At 44.8% G+C, this 15,838-nt stretch overlaps 1 protein-coding gene across 2 annotated transcripts in view; it reads left to right on the forward strand.

Annotated features, from left to right (window-relative positions):
• Positions 1–15,028: 15,028 nt before the first annotated feature.
• Positions 15,029–15,838, forward strand: part of LOC144682534 (E3 ubiquitin ligase RNF121) — a 59,156-nt gene continuing 58,346 nt past the window's right edge. For both annotated transcript variants that reach the window (XM_078544953.1, XM_078544954.1), the window contains exon 1: positions 15,029–15,149. In XM_078544953.1, coding sequence (XP_078401079.1) covers positions 15,075–15,149 — 75 coding nt within the window. In that variant the 5' untranslated portion in view covers positions 15,029–15,074. The remainder of the gene's footprint in view (positions 15,150–15,838) is intronic.

The raw sequence follows: 15,838 nt of genomic DNA on the forward strand, positions 1-15,838 counted from the left end.
TATATGCCCTGCCCACACCCCCTGCGCACGCGCACACACATATACATACATGCAAAGTACTAGTCCAATGAGCTTGGAACAAGGCAGTGGGTGAAAAGGCAACGGCCTCCATGTTGGGAAAACATCAAAATATTTCTGAACTAGGAGATGTCCTACCCCAGGCATAGAAAGTCAGAGTCCTCAGCATGTGCTGCTGTTCTGTGCGAAAGCTTGCCTTCAATTGCTGAAAGATATATTAAGTCAGCAGCGATGTCCCTTCATGTGTTTGAATAAATGTGACAGGAAACATATTTATACAGCTCCTTTCGTGACCTTGGCACATCCCAGTTAGTATTTTTTTGAAGTGTCATTCACAGGATCCCTAGTTGCCCTTGTTCAGGGGCATTTAAGAGTCAACATGAAGTCATATGTCGGTAAGGACAGCAGATTTCCTTCCCTAAAGGGTTTTTTCCAGATTTTTTTTACTGAATTCAAATTCCACTATGTGCTGTGGAATGTGAGCATTACCCTGGGTCTCTGGATTATTAATTCAGGGACAATACCACTACACCATCGCCTCCCTCTTGTAACGTAGGGAAATGCAGCAACCAATTTGCACACCACAAGATCCCAGAAACAGCAGTATATTTGTGGGCAGATGTTTTATGATATTGAATATGTTTTATGATTCTCCTTGGCATCAAGGAGAATTCCCCAGCACATGCCGCCATGGGAATCATAGAAAGTTTATGGCACAGAAAGAGGCCACTTGGCCTACCGTGTCTGCGCCAGCCAAGATATGAGCCACCCAGCCTAATCCCACTTTCCAGCATTTGGCCTGTAACCCTGCAGGCTATGGTACTTGAGGTGCATATCCAGGCATCTTTAAAATGAGTTGAGGATTTCTGCCTCTACCACCTTATCAGGCAGAGAGTTCCAGATCCCCACAACCCTCTGAATGAAAACATTTTTCCTCATCTTGCCTCTAATCCTTCTACCAATCACTTTAAATCTATGCCCCCTTTACATTTCTTTATGGATCCTTTACATTCATCCGAGGGGGCAGGCAAGACCTCAGATTGACATCTCATCTGAAAGGCGGTAACTGTTAAGGTGCAGCACTACCTCTACAACTGTAGCAAAGGACTAGGTCATGTGCTCAAGTCTGTTGAGTAGGATTTGAATCCATGACCGCCTAACTCCAGTGAGAGTGCTACCCACTGAGCTACAACTAAGAATTTTAAAAATCTCAGTACTGCCATTGAGTAATCTGCAGTTTGATATCACGGTTCCTGAACAAATTCCTCCACCACCACCAGCCCCCCGCAAGATTGTTCTTCTAAGATTAAGTTTTCAGGTGAAATATATTGCAAATGTTGGGGGAAAGAGTGTCTTCCCAACAAATTTACTTGGAGATGAGTCTCTGCCCCAAACCTAGTATTAAATTATGGTGAGTATATTTTCTGTGAAAGCACAAATTTAAATTTACCGTTTAAAATGATCTGATCAGATATGTTACATGCTGCTGTGGAGGCAAGTATCTTAATGTTGCTGAAAAAAAGAGACATGCTGTTAAAGCTTTTCATCTTGCATTCATCAGGACAGATGCAAGAATGCCAAATTTCAAAGGGAGCAATAATTTATACTGCTTGAGAAAAGGCTGTTGGTTGGCAAGTCAACTCTGGTCAAGGCGTCGTCATGCTGTCCAATCCAAGAATCACATATAGTGGTTGAGTAAGGAGTGTACTCTGTCTATTGCAAACAGTTGAAGGGACGTGATTGATATGCAGAGCCAATTTTTGGGATGTACAGCTGTTGTACCTGGCAATGTACCAGCACTAAATTTATGTACCACATTAATCATTTGTGTGGTAGGCAGAATGCCTTTTAGGATTATTGGCAGTATCCTGATAGTGAAAAATACCACTTGTGTTGCTACAGCATAGTAGCAGCATAAAATGGCTAGCTTCATATATTGCTCAAATATTTAAGATGTTTTAACTTGAGGTGGACTGGACACTTCTTAGGTCTGAAAGTGATGGCCTTAGGCCCGTTCATTGGTATGTGCGATATGCAATGAGCAACGATCTGATCAGAGTAGCTAATATCCTGCAGGATAGCTTCGATACGCCCTATTTTGGCGTCAAGCTTGCATGGTGAACAAATGATTTGAGCCCTATTTACAAGATTTGCAGAAAGGCCAATCTGATAGTGCGTGGAGTGTCAGACTGTACTCAACCAGCCTGCTCTTGCAAATCTTAACAGAATGCCTAACGTTAGATGTGGTTCCGTGACTGGACAGCACTTGCTGAACAATCCTGAGTATCTTAAGAGCTAAACTACATTTAGGACAGAGATGAAATTTCTGAGGGTTGAGAGACTCAAATTCTCTTCCTCAAAAGGTGGCTGAGGCAGAGCCTTTTAAGCCTCTTTAAGGCAGAGGTAGGTAGATTCTTGATGAACAAGGGGGTGAAATGTTTATCAGGGACAGGCAGGAATGTGAAGTTGAGGTTAAAATCAGATCAGTCATGATCTTATTGAATAGTGGAGCAGACTTGAGTGGCCTACTCCTGCTCCTAATTCATATGCTCGGTTATAGATACACCAGGCAACAAACACTTCCCAAAAGAAAGGAAACCAGCTCCTTGTGACCTTACTATAATTGAATAGAAACTAGGAGCAGGAGGTGGCCATTTGGCCCTTCGAGCCTGCTGCACCATTCAATATGATCATGGCTGATCCTCTATCGCAAAGCCATATTCCCGCTTTCTCTCCATACCTCTTGATGCCCCTAATGTCCAAAAATTTATCAATTTCTTTCTCGAATATACTCAGTGACCTGGCCTCCACAGCCTTCTGTGGTAGAGAATTCCACAGGTTGACCACCCTATGAGTGAAAAATGTTTTTCTTATCTCAGTCCTAATTTTCCTGCCCCATATCCTGAGACTGTGGCCCCTGGTTCTCGACTCCCCAACCACGGGAAACATCCTCCCTGCATCGATCTGGAATTTTACAGATTTCAATCAGATCCCCTCTCATTCTTAACTCTAGTGAATACAGGACCAGTCAAACCAATCTCTCCTAATATGACTGTCCTGACATTCCTGGTTTCAGCCTAGTGAACCTTCGCTGCACTCCCTCTATGGCAAGTATATCCTTTCTTAGGTAGGGAGACCAAAACTGCACGCAGTACTCCAGGTGTGGTCTCACCAAGGCCCTGTATAACTGCATTAAGACATCCTTCTGAACTCATCCTCGCAATGAAGGCCAATATACCATTTGCCTTCCTAATTGTTTGCTGCACCTGCCTATTTACTTTCATTGACTGGTGTACAAGGACACCCAGATCCCTTTGTACATCCACATTTCCCAACATATCACCATTTAAATAATACACTGTCTTTCTGTTTTTCACACCGAAGCATATAACTTCACATTTATCCACATTATACTGCATCTGCCATGTGTTTACGCACACACACAACTTGTCTAAGTCGCCCTGAAGCCTTGCATCCTCCTCACAACCCTGCTCAGTTTTGTGTCGTCAGCAAACTTGGAAATATTGCATTTGGTTTCCTCATCCAAGTCATTTATATATATCATGAATAGCTGGGGCCCAAGCACTGATTCCTGCCGTACACCAATAGTCACTGCCTGCCACCCTGAAAAAGACCTATTTATTCCCACACACAAAAACAGAAATACCTGGAAAAACTCAGCAGGTCTGGCAGCATCGGCGGAGGGGAGCACAGTTGACGTTTCGAGTCCTCATGACCCTTCAACAGAACTGTTCAACAGTTCTGTTAAAGGGTCATGAGGACTCGAAACATCAACTGTGCTCTCCTCCGCCGATGCTGCCAGACCTGCTGAGTTTTTCCAGGTATTTATGTTTTGAATTTCCAGCATCTGCAGTTTTTTGCTTTTATCTCTTATTTATTACCACACTCTGTTTCCGGTCTGTCAACCGATTCTCAATCCATATCAGTATATTACCCCCAGTCCCATGTGCTTTAATTTTGCCCACTAGCCTCTTAAGTGGGACCTTATCAAAAGTCTCTTGAAATCCAAATACACCACATCCACTGGTTCTCCCTTATCGATTCTACAAGTTACATCCTCAAAAAACTCCAGTAGATTAGTTAAGCATAATTTCCCTTTCATAAACCCATGCTGACTTTGTCTAACACCGTTAATGCTTTCCTAGTGTTCTGTTACCATGTAGAACCATAGAAAAGTTACAGCACAGAAGGAGACCATTTGGCCCATCTTGTCCATGCCTGCCTGAGGACACCCAGGTGCCCTTTCTAATCCCACCTTCCTGCACCCAGCCCATAGCCCTGCTGCTTACAGCACTTTAGGTGCAGATCCAGGTACTTTTTAAAAGAGTTTAAAGTTTCTGCCTCTACCACCAACTTGTGCAGTGAATTCCAGACACCCACTATCCTGCGTAAAAAAGTTATTCCTCATGTACCCACTACACCTGCCACTTATCTTGAATCTATGACCCTTGGTTCTAGAATTCTCCACCAAGGAAAACAATTTTATCCTGTCCACTCTATCTATTCCCCTCATAATTTTGTACACCTCCATCAAATCACCTCTCAGCCTTCTTTGTTCTAAGGAAAATAACCCCAACCTATCCAATCTCTCCTCATAGCTACACTTTTCTAACCCTGGCAACATTTTTGTGAACCTCCTCTGCACTCTCTCCAGAGCTATTACGTCCTTCCTGTAATGTGATCAGAACTGCACACAATACTCCAGTTGTGGCCTCACCAGTGTTTTATACAATTCTAACATTATATCCTTACTTTTATATTCTATACCTCTGCCGATGAAGGAGAGCATTCCATATGCCTTCTTTACAACCTTGTCTACTTGAACTGCTGCCTTCAGGGACCTGTGTACTTGTACGCCAAGATATCTCACTTCATCTACCCCTCAGTATATTCCCATTTATTGTGTAATCCTTGTAATTGTTTGACTTCCCTAAATGTATGACCTCACACTTCTCTTATGTTAAAATCCATCTGCCACTTTACCACCCACTCCACTAACCCATCTGTATTGTTTTGGAGATTATGGCTATCCTCTACACTACTACTTGGCCAATCTTTGTGTCATCTGCAAATTTCTCAATCATGGCCCCCCCAAACACCGAGCCCTGTGGAACACCACTTGAGACAACTTTCCATTCACAAGGGCATCCATCGACCATTACCCTTTGTTTCCTGTTACAAAGCCAACCTTTTATCCAGTTTGACACATTACCCTGAATCCCATGGGCTTTTACTTCCTTGACCAATCTGCCATGTGGGACCTTGTCAAATGCCTTGTTAAAATCCATGTACAGAACATCCACTGCACTACCTTCATCAACCCTTCTTGTCACTTCCTCAAAGAATTCAATCAAATTTGTGAGGTAAGACCTTTTAACAAATCCATGCTGACCATCCCTGACTAGTCCATGCCTTTCCACATGACAGTTAATCCTATCTCAGGATTGATTCTAATTTGCTCACCACCGATGTAAGACTAAGTGGCCTATAATTGTTTGGCATTTCCTTTGATCCCTTTTTAAACAATGGAACTACGTTTACATTTCTCCAGTCCTCTGGTACCTCCCCTGTATCTAGTGAAGATTGGAAAATCATCCTCAGAGCATCTGCTATCTCCTCCCTGACTTCCTTTGGCAGCCTCGGAAACAATCCATCTGGCCCTGGTGACTTAGAAACTTTCAAGGATTTCGACCCTTCGAGTACTTCCTCTCTCTTTATGACTATCCTGTCCAATATCTCACAGTGTTCCTCCTGGACTACTATATCTACATCCTCCCTTTCCTTTGTAAACATGGAGACAAAATATTCATTCAAAACCCTTCCCACAGCTTCTGCATCTACACACAAGTTTCCATCTTCATCTCTGATAGGTCCCACTTTTTCCTTAACTAACCTTTTAGCATTAATGTATTGGTAAAACATCTTTGGGTTATCTTTAACTTTACTTGCTAATCTTTTTTCATGCCCTCTCTTTGATTTCCTTAATTCCTTTTTTACTTTGTCCCTGCACTTCCTATATTTATCTAGGCTATCTGCAGTGCTTAGTTCTTTGTGTCTATTGTACGCTTTCTTTTTCTGTTTGATCTTCCCCTGTATTCCTCTAGTCAACCAGGGGGGTCTAGATTTGGCAGTACCACTCTTATTTTTGTAGGGGACATGTCTATTTTGTACACTTAGGATCTCGCTTTTTAGTGCTTCCCACTGGTTTTCCACTGTTTTATCCTCCAGCAGTGCTGTCCAGTCCACCCCAGCCAAGTCCCTTCTCATTTCTGCAAAATTTGCCTTCCCCCAGTTCAAGACTTTTACTCCTGCCTTATCTCTCCTTTTCCATGGTAATGCTAAATCTAACTGAATTGTGATCACTGTCCCCGATATGGTCGCCAACTGTCACTTCACCCACTTTCCCTTCTTTGTTCCCCAAGACTAGGTCTAGAATTGTATCTGCTCTCGTTGGGTTCGTCACTAATTGGTTGAAAAAATTTTCCTGAACACACTGCATGAATTTTTCTCCCTCAGTGCCCCTTATATTGTTTGAATCCCAGTTGATATTTGGATAGTTGAAGTATCTGACTATTATTGCCCTCTTGATCTTACACGCAGAAATTTGCCTACATATTTGTTCTTCTATCTCCCTTTCACTATTTGGGGGTCTGTAGTATACTCCCAGTAGTGTGACTGCCCCTTTTTTATTTCTAAGCACAGTCCATAAAGCCTCATCTGTTGACCCATTTAGTATATCATCCCTTCTCACAACTGGAATTGATTCTTTAACCATTAGTGCTACCCCCCCTCCTTTTTTATCTCCTACTCTATCGTGTCTGAATACTCTAACCAGGGATATTAAGCTGCCAGTTTTGTCCCTCCTTTAGCCAGGTCTCCATTATAGCAATGACATCCTGCTGCCATGTGTCGACCTGTACCCTTAACTCCTCTACCTTGTTTGTAATACTCCTTGCATTGAAATATAAACAGCTTAACCCTGTCAATTTCCCTTGCTGGACACTTTTTAAACTTTGCTTCTCCTGTAACTCCATGTCTATCACAATGTCCCTAGCTAATGTTCTACCTCCATTTTTCTGATCTGAATCTGACCTATCTGATCCTACTCCTGGGATCCCAACCCCCTGCCACACTAGTTTAAATACTCCCCAACAGAACTAGCAAAAGCCCCCGCAAGGACACTGGTCCCAGTTCTGCCTGGGTGCAGCCCGTCTGGTTTATACAGGTCCCACCTTCCCCAGAACCGGTCCCAGTGCCTCAAGAATCTGAATCCCTCCCGGCTACACCACCTCTCCAGCCACCTGTTCATTTGGTCTATCCTCATTCCTGCTCTTGCTAGCACGTGGAACTGGGAGTAATCCTGAGATTACTACATTTGAGGTCCTGCATTTTAATTTATCTCCTAACTTCCTGTACTGAGCTTGCAGGTCCTCATCCCTTAGTTTGCCTATGTCGTTGGTACCAATGTGTACCACGACCACTGGCTGTTTACCTTCCCTCCCCAGAATGTCCTGCAGCCGCTCCGTGACATCCTGGACCCTGGCACTAGGGAGCCAACATAGCATCCTTGATTTACGTTTGCGACCACAGAAGCGTCTGCTTGTGCCCCTAACTATTGAGCCCCCTATCACTATAGCCCTGCCACTTGTTTTCCTCTCTTTTCCTGTCTTTTATAATAGACTCTAGCATTTTCCCTACTACTGATGTTAGGCTAACTGGTCTGTAATTCTGTTTTCTCTCTCCCTAGGGTTACATTTGCCACTCTTCAATCTGTAGGAACTGCTCCAGAGTGTATAGAATTTTGGAAGATGATCACCAATGCATCCAATAGTTCCAGGGCCACTTCCTTTAGCCCTCTGGGATGTCGATTATCAGGCCTGGGGATTTTTCAGCCTTTAACCCCATTAATTTCTCAAGCACCATTTTTTTACTAATACTGATTTTCCTCCCTCTTATTAGACCCTTGGTTCCCTAACATTTCTGGGAAATTATTTGTGTCCTCTTTTGTGAAGACAGAACCAAAATATGTGTTCCATTCTTCTGCCATTTCTTTGTTCCCCATTATAATCTCCCCTGTTTCTGACTGTAAGGGACCTACATTTGTCTTTGCTAATCTTTTACTCTTTACATAGTTATAGAAGCTGTTACAGTCAGTTTTTATGTTCCTTGCAAGTTTACACTCTTACTCCATTTTCCCCTTCTTAATCTTTTTGTCCATTTTTGCTGAATTCTAAACTGCTCCCAATCCTCAGCTTGCTGCTTTTTCTGGCAATTTTATGCCTCCTGTTTGGATCTAATACTATCCCTAATTTCTTTTGTAAGCATGGTTTTAAAACCTTTCCTGTTTTATTTTTGCGCCAGACAGGAATGAATAATTGTTGTAATTCATGCATATGTTCCTTAAATATTAGCCATTGCCTATCCACTGTCAACCCTTTTAGTAAGGTTCTCCAATCCATAATTGCCAACTCGTGCTTCATGCCCTCGTAGTTCCCTTTAGTTAGATTCAGGGCCTTAGTTTCGGATTCAACTTTTCACCCTCCATCCTCCACCATCAACAACATTGGAGGCATCATCTGAACTAGACAAACCATGTAAATACCATTGCTCCTCAAGCAGATCCGAGGCTGGGTATGATGCAGCAAATGGCTCACCTGATGCTGCTACAAGACGCACATCAAGAGGTTATAACATACCTTCCACTTGCCTGAATGAGTGCAGCTATAACAACTCAAGATCCATGACAAAGCAGTCTGATTAGCAGCCGATCCTTGATTGTTGCAGAGTGGCTGTAATGTGTACAAACTAAAAGACACAATGCAACAACTTGTCAAAATATTTTTCTGTTGCATTTCTAAAACACACCTAGATGGGCAAAGGCACAGGTGCATGGACCATCATCGCCTCAACATTCTCTTCCATGTCACATATCCCAACTTGGATATACTTTGCTCATCTTTAACTATCGCTGGGTCAAAATCCCTGAGAAGATGGCGGTGTATATCTTTGTATCAAACAGCCACCAAGAGTCCAATGTAAGAAGTTTGCTAGACCATTTCAGAAAGACAATTAAGAGTCAGTCATGTTGGTGTGTGAGTGGAGTCACATATAGGCCCAACCTGATAAGGAAAACAGAATTCCTTCCCTAAGATATATTGATCTTTTTCCGATCTCGTCCCTTCAGGCATAAACCTTGCTGGGGTGGCTGGTTTTCTTGGGCAGCCGCACAGCCTGGATATTGGGCAGGACTGCACCCTAGGCTATGGTGACGCCTCCCAGCAGCTTGCTGAGCTCGTCGTTGCAGATGGTGAGCTGCGGGTGGCGGGGGATGACGCAGGTCGTCTTGCTGTCCCGGGCCACATTGCCGGCCAGCTTGAGGATCTCAGCCGTCAGGTACTCCAGGACGGTGGCCAAGTAGACGGGGGCTCCGGCCTGACACGCTCGGCATAGTGACCCTTGCGCAGTAGCCGGTGGATACGGCCGACGGGGAACTGGAGACCGGCTCTGGAGGAGTGAGCCTTGGCCTTGGTGAGCCCTTTGCCTCCGGTTTTACCGCAATCAGACATCTTGCTGTTGCTCCTGCTGAAAATCTTTACCATATTGGTGAACCAATTGGGTTTTATGACAATTACAACAGCTTCCTAGTCACTTTGGTACCAAATCAGGTTATCAAACTGCCACGCTGAGATTTGATCTTATTTTCTGGTGAATAACTGATCCCGTAATACCACACTATATCCTTTTGCAAGTGGAGAAAAGTTTTTAAAAGATTATTTTTAATTAATGATCCTGACCTCCTGGCACTCATAAATGACAATGATTAAATAATGATCAGGAGTATGAACACTGACTGGTTTTATCCACTCATTAACGCAGTGATTCTCAGATCAATTGAAAAACAATTCACAACATCCAGCCCAGCTCACTGAGTGCTGACCACAGATTGATTGTGTTGGACTTGAGTGGTTCAGCAGCTTGCCACACTGACCATAGAGATTTCTAAGTGATTGCTCCAACTCTGACCTCATCCATCTCTGATTTCCTTTGCCCCACAATATCTTCAGTCACCTGAACCCTAAGACCTGGAATTCCCTTCCTAAATTCCACCATCTGGAAGTTCCCCTCCAAGCCACTCACCATCCTGACTTAGAAATATATCGCCGTTCCATCACTGTCGCTGGGTCAAAATCCTGGAACATCCCCCCTAACAGCACTGTGGGTGTACCTACACCACAGAGACTGCAGTAGTTCAAGAAGGCAGCTCACCACCACCTTCTCAGGGGCAATTAGGGATGGGACTAGCCAGCGATGCCCTCATCCCATAAATGAAGAAAAAAAAAGACCGAGCAAATTGGGTTTATATTCTCTGGAGTTTTGCAGAATGAGAGGTGACCTCCTCGAAACCTACAAAATTCTGAAAGGGCTTGATGTGGTGAATGGTGAGAAATTTCTTCCACTGGTTGGGGAATCTAAAACACGGGCACAGTCTCAGGATAAGGGGCCGATCATTTAGGACTGAGATGAGAAATTACTTCACTCAATGGGTTGTGAATCTTTGGAATTCTCTACCCCAGAGAGTTGTGGACGCTCCATCATTGAATACATTTAAGGCCGGGATAGACAGATTTTTGGTGTCTCAAGGAATTAAGGGATATGGGGAGCAGGTGGGAAATTGGCGTCAAAGCCATGCCCACCAGCCCATTAGCCATGGTTGTATTGAATGGCGGAGCAGGCTCAATGGGCCGTGTAGTCTACTCCTGCTCCTACTACTTATGTGCTGATGGATAGTAGAATATGGGCAAATCGTACAAGGTCCAAGCCATAGGAAAGAAACAGAGTGGAACTCAACAACCCACAGAGTGACTGAGCGGGCCTTTCCTTGACCACATTGCTCACATCCCTAATATGAGGAAGGGACTAGAAGCGGTGCCCTAAACATTGTCTGCCTCACTTTCTTAGCCAGGAGGCTGCAGCTGGTGGGGATTGCATCAATGGGGTCCTATGTCAATCTCAAAAAAGAAAGTAAGGTGACACTGGTTACCATTGGTGCAGAGAATGTGTGCACCCTCAGGGACAACACCACAGCCAACAGATGAGAGAAGAACTGCTCTGGTTGGTAGAGAACTGGCTAGGTGCAATGTCCGGATCACCATCCTCTATGGGACTCATCTATCTGAGGTGGGTCAGTCCAAAGGAATCAATGTAGGTTACGCATTCATTTTGGTTGGCATGGAAGAAAAGAATAGTGCAAAGCTGATGTGAGCTTTGCTGTCATGAGCATGAAACAAGTAACATTCGTGATACCTAAGTGCCAGGCAATGACCATCTCCAACAAGAGAGAATCTAACCATCGCCCCTTGACATTCACTGGCATTACCATCACTGAATCCCCCACTATCAACATCCTGGCATTACTATTGACCAGAAACTGAAATGGACTAATCAAATAAATACTGTGGCTACAAGAGCAGGTCAGAGGCTAGGAATCCTGCAGCAAGCAACTCACCTCCTGATTCCCCAAAGCCTGTCCACCATCTACAAGGCACAAGTCAAGACTGTGATGCACTACTTTTCACTTGCCTGCATCTGTGCTGTCCAGCAACAGTCAAGAAGCTCGACACCAGGACAAAGCAGCCCGCTTAATTGGCACCTCATCCACAAACATTCACTCCTTCCGCCATTGGCAGCAGTGTCTGCCATCTACAAGATACACTGCAGCAAATCACCAAGGCTCCTTTGACAGCACCTTCCAAACCTGCAACGTCTATCATCTAGAAGGACAATGGCAGCAGACACATGGGAACACCACCTGGAAGTTTCCATCCAAGCCACTCATCATCCTGACTTGGAACTATATTGCCTTTCCTTCGCTGTTGCTATATCAAAGTCCTACACCACATGGACTGCAGAGGTTCAAGAAGGCAGCTCACCACCACCTTCTCAAGGGCAATTAGGGATGGGAATTTAATGCTGGCCCGGCCAGCAAAGCCCACATCCCGTGAATGAATAAATAATGTACCATCTCGTCAGCAAGTTGACTGTCCTTCCTTAGGGTGATAATGCTGGACTGACGGTGCTTAAACTCCCCCTGTGCAGCAACAGGTAAGCAACTCTCATCAGTGTGTACGTCCCTACCAGGACCAACCCTGACAAAGACCAGGATAAATTCTGTGAAGACCTCCGCTCCTTGATTGCTGCTATGCCAAAGCCAGACAGGCTAATCATCCTTGGTGACTTCAATGCAAGAGTTGGTGCAGATCAAGTGCGGAAGGAGTCATCGGAAAAAATGGAGTTGACAGTTGTAACAGCAATGGTTTCCTCGGGCTGAAGATGTGCTGAACGTGAACTCTTAATCACCAACAAAGCTTTCCACCTTCCTAATAACAAAAAGACGTCCTGGGTGCACCCCCAATCCATGTATTGACTGTAACGTCACCAGGCAGAGGGACAGGCAAGGTGTGTGTGTAACAAAAACCATGAGCGGTGCAGACTGCTGGACTGACCACCATCTTATCATTTCAAAGTTAACCATCAAGATCTAACCCCTAGACACAGCCAGTGCATGAAGGTCCAGAAGCATTTCAATGTCCTAAGGCTCTAGCAGGCAGTTGTGAGTGCTGAGAGTTGCCTCTGTACAGTGAAAATGGACACTCACTGCTTTGAGGATTCCTGGGTGACCTTAGGGATATAGTGTACTCCATTGCTCTCGAGACCCTTCGCCCTACCTCTCATAAGCATCAAGATTGGTTCAATGAAAACAATGAGCTAATCCAGAAACTACTAGAGGAGAAACATCACCTCTACAGGGTTTATCTCAACGACAAGTAGTTATTTGGTAGTACAGAACTTGAGTATTGCTGGAAAAAGAGACGTCTAAGCTTTTCGTCTTGCACTCAACAGGATACTCACAAGAATACCAATATTCGGGGAAAACAACAACAACAATTGATACTGTATTTGAAGAGAGTGCTGATTGGTTGGCAAGTGGCGTGGCCATGGAGAATGCACCAGTGTTGGTGACTGACAGCTAACTGCCAAGCATTGTTTGGTTGACTGGTTTAAATTCAAACAATGCTTAGCAGTTAATTGTCAGTCACTGATGGAGGGGTAATATTTCCATTATTTTAAAATGTATTTCCACCCATTGTTTTATCTCTACCTTTTAGTCTTTTTAGCATTCCTTCACCCCACCCCACCAGGGCTATCTGTACCTTGTTTGTCCTGCTTTCTACCCTTAATTAGCACATTCCTTTAGATAATATCACCACCTTCAACACTTCTTTGTCCTTTTGTCTGTGACATCTTTTGGTTATCTCCTCCTATCACTGGCTTCTTGTCCCAACAACACCCCCCCTAAACCAGCTTATATTTCACCCCTTTCCTATTTTTACTTAGTTCTGTTGAAGGGTCATGAGGACTCAAAACGTCAACTGTGCTCTTCTCCACTGATGCTGCCAGACCTGCTGAGTTTTTCCAGGTATTTCTGTTTCTGTTTTTGTTTTGGATTTCCAGCATCTGCAGTTCTTTGCTTTTATCACAAATCTATTAATCTCTGCCTTGGAAATTTCATGTCCAAGATTTCCAGTACCTTTTATATGAATAAGTGCTTCTTGATTTTACTCCAAAATCTTAGAGCATTGTGCACAGAGAAGGACACTTGGGAGGATTTTCAAAGACAGCTTTGCGAGGGTCAAGGCACCAGAGCAGAGACATTGACAGTGAAAGTTGCAGAAGGGACTTAGAGGTGAGTGGGCAACAAGGAGCAGTTAGACAGAAGAATAAAATGGTTCAGATTCAGGGAGGTATTCTTTGGGAGGGACCAGGCATTCCTATAATTTGCATCTTTGAAGTTGATTTGCTACCTTCCTGACTCCCTGATAGGCCCAGGTTTTGCCTGTTATCCCACATCCCCCCTAGGGTTACCATGCAAGTGCCATACCATGACCTCCCACCACTTAATAAAAGTGTTCTCCCCTATATTCAATATTTTTATGACTAATAAATGAAAGGAGCAAGGAGGTTATGTTGAACTTGTATAAGACACTTCTCAGCTAGATAATATATTGCGCTCAGTTCTGGGTACCGCACTTAGGAAGGATGTGAATGCATTGGAGACAGTACAGAAAAGATTCACAAGCGTGGTTCTAGAGATGAGGAACTTCAGTCACATAAAGAGATTGGAGAAGTTGGGACTGTTCTCCTTGGAGAAGAGAAGGCTGAGAGGAGATTTGATAGAGGTGTTCAAAATCATGAGGGGTGTGGACAGAGTAGAGAGGGAGAAACCGTTCCCACTCGTAAAAGGATCAAACACCAGAGGGCACAGATTTAAAGTAATTAGAAAAAGAAGCAAAAGTGACATGAGGAAATCGTTCTCAAGCAGTGAGTGACTAAGGTCTGGAATGCACTGCCTGAGAGTGTGGTGAGGCAGGTTCAATCGAGGCATTGAAAAGTGAATTAGGCTGTTATCTGAAAAGGAAGAATGTGCACAGTTACGGGAAGGACATGGGGAAAATGGCACTAAGTGAATCGGTCATTTGGAGATCCAGTGCAGACATGATGGGCTAAATGGCCTCCTTCTGCACTGTAACAGTTCTGTGAAATAGGGTTGCCAACCCTACTTTGATGTATTCATGCAAGTTTCATGCCTCGACCTCCTTGTTCCCACCACTTAATAAAAGATTGTTATCCCCTATATTCCACATTTTTGTGACAAATGAATTGAATAGGTTGGATACAGCAATGAAGTGAATGAAACTGGAAAAAACTCCGAATGTTTTAGTGCCCCGGTAATTTTATTTCACTCTTGAGTTTTGCTGCTAGCCCAGCAATATCCGAAAGATAGGAACGTCAATTCCGGGAGACTCCAGGGTAATCCGGGAGAGTTGGCAACTGTCTCAACTTTCTGTGTTATTGACTGAGTGGGCGGGGCTGTTGCTGTGTCGCGTCACCTGCTCACACCATCGAGTATCGCGGGTGCTGATGGGGCGGACGTGCCGAGCCAATGGGAGGCGGCGTTCTTGGTTACCAGGCTCAAGATGGCGGCGGTGTTGGAGCTGCACGGGACCGGGCCGCACGGAGACCGGCACCGGCTGGAGGACGAGGAGGAACCGGTAAGAACAGGCCCGCCCGGCGAGGAGGGGGAGTGGAAACTGTGGCCGCTCCCGATCCCCTGGGCACAGCCTGAACTCCAAACCCCCAGCTCAGCACCAGGAGCTTTAACTCTCCCTCTGCCAGGGGCAGCCTCCTCCTCCCTTCACTGTCTCCGGCAGCAATTCAGAGTGACTGTGGGTGGGGGGGGGGAGACAGATGGCGGTGTGGTGGTCATGTCATTGAACTCGTCATCCCGAGGCTCAGGGCAGCTGGCGGAATTTACATTGAAACTTAGTCTTAGCAATGGTGACCCAACCCATCTGGTTCACTAATGGCCCTTCAGGGAGGGAAATCTGCCACCCTTACCTGGCCTGGCCCGGCCCACACGCGACAATGTGATTCACTTGTAACTGCCCTGTGAAATGTTCATTTCAAGGGCAGCAGGGGATGGGCAACAAGCGCTGGACATGGTTGCCCACAGCGTTTGCAGGGCTATGGGCAAAAGGCAGGGCAGTGGGACTGGGTGAGTTGCCCTCTTGAGGGCCAGCACAGAATTGATGGTCCAAATGGCCTCCTCCTGGGCTAACTATTCTATGATTCTAAAATTCTCTTTCACTTCACCAGCAGAGTGGAGAAGCAGGGACTATGGCTGAGTTAGACAAGGGAGATGAGGGGTCTCCCATTTAACTCGGATGAGAATTTACTTTCT

The sequence above is a fragment of the Cetorhinus maximus genome, chromosome 7 (genome assembly GCF_964194155.1).
Source record: "Cetorhinus maximus chromosome 7, sCetMax3.hap1.1, whole genome shotgun sequence".
NCBI classification, from domain to species: domain Eukaryota; kingdom Metazoa; phylum Chordata; class Chondrichthyes; order Lamniformes; family Cetorhinidae; genus Cetorhinus; species Cetorhinus maximus.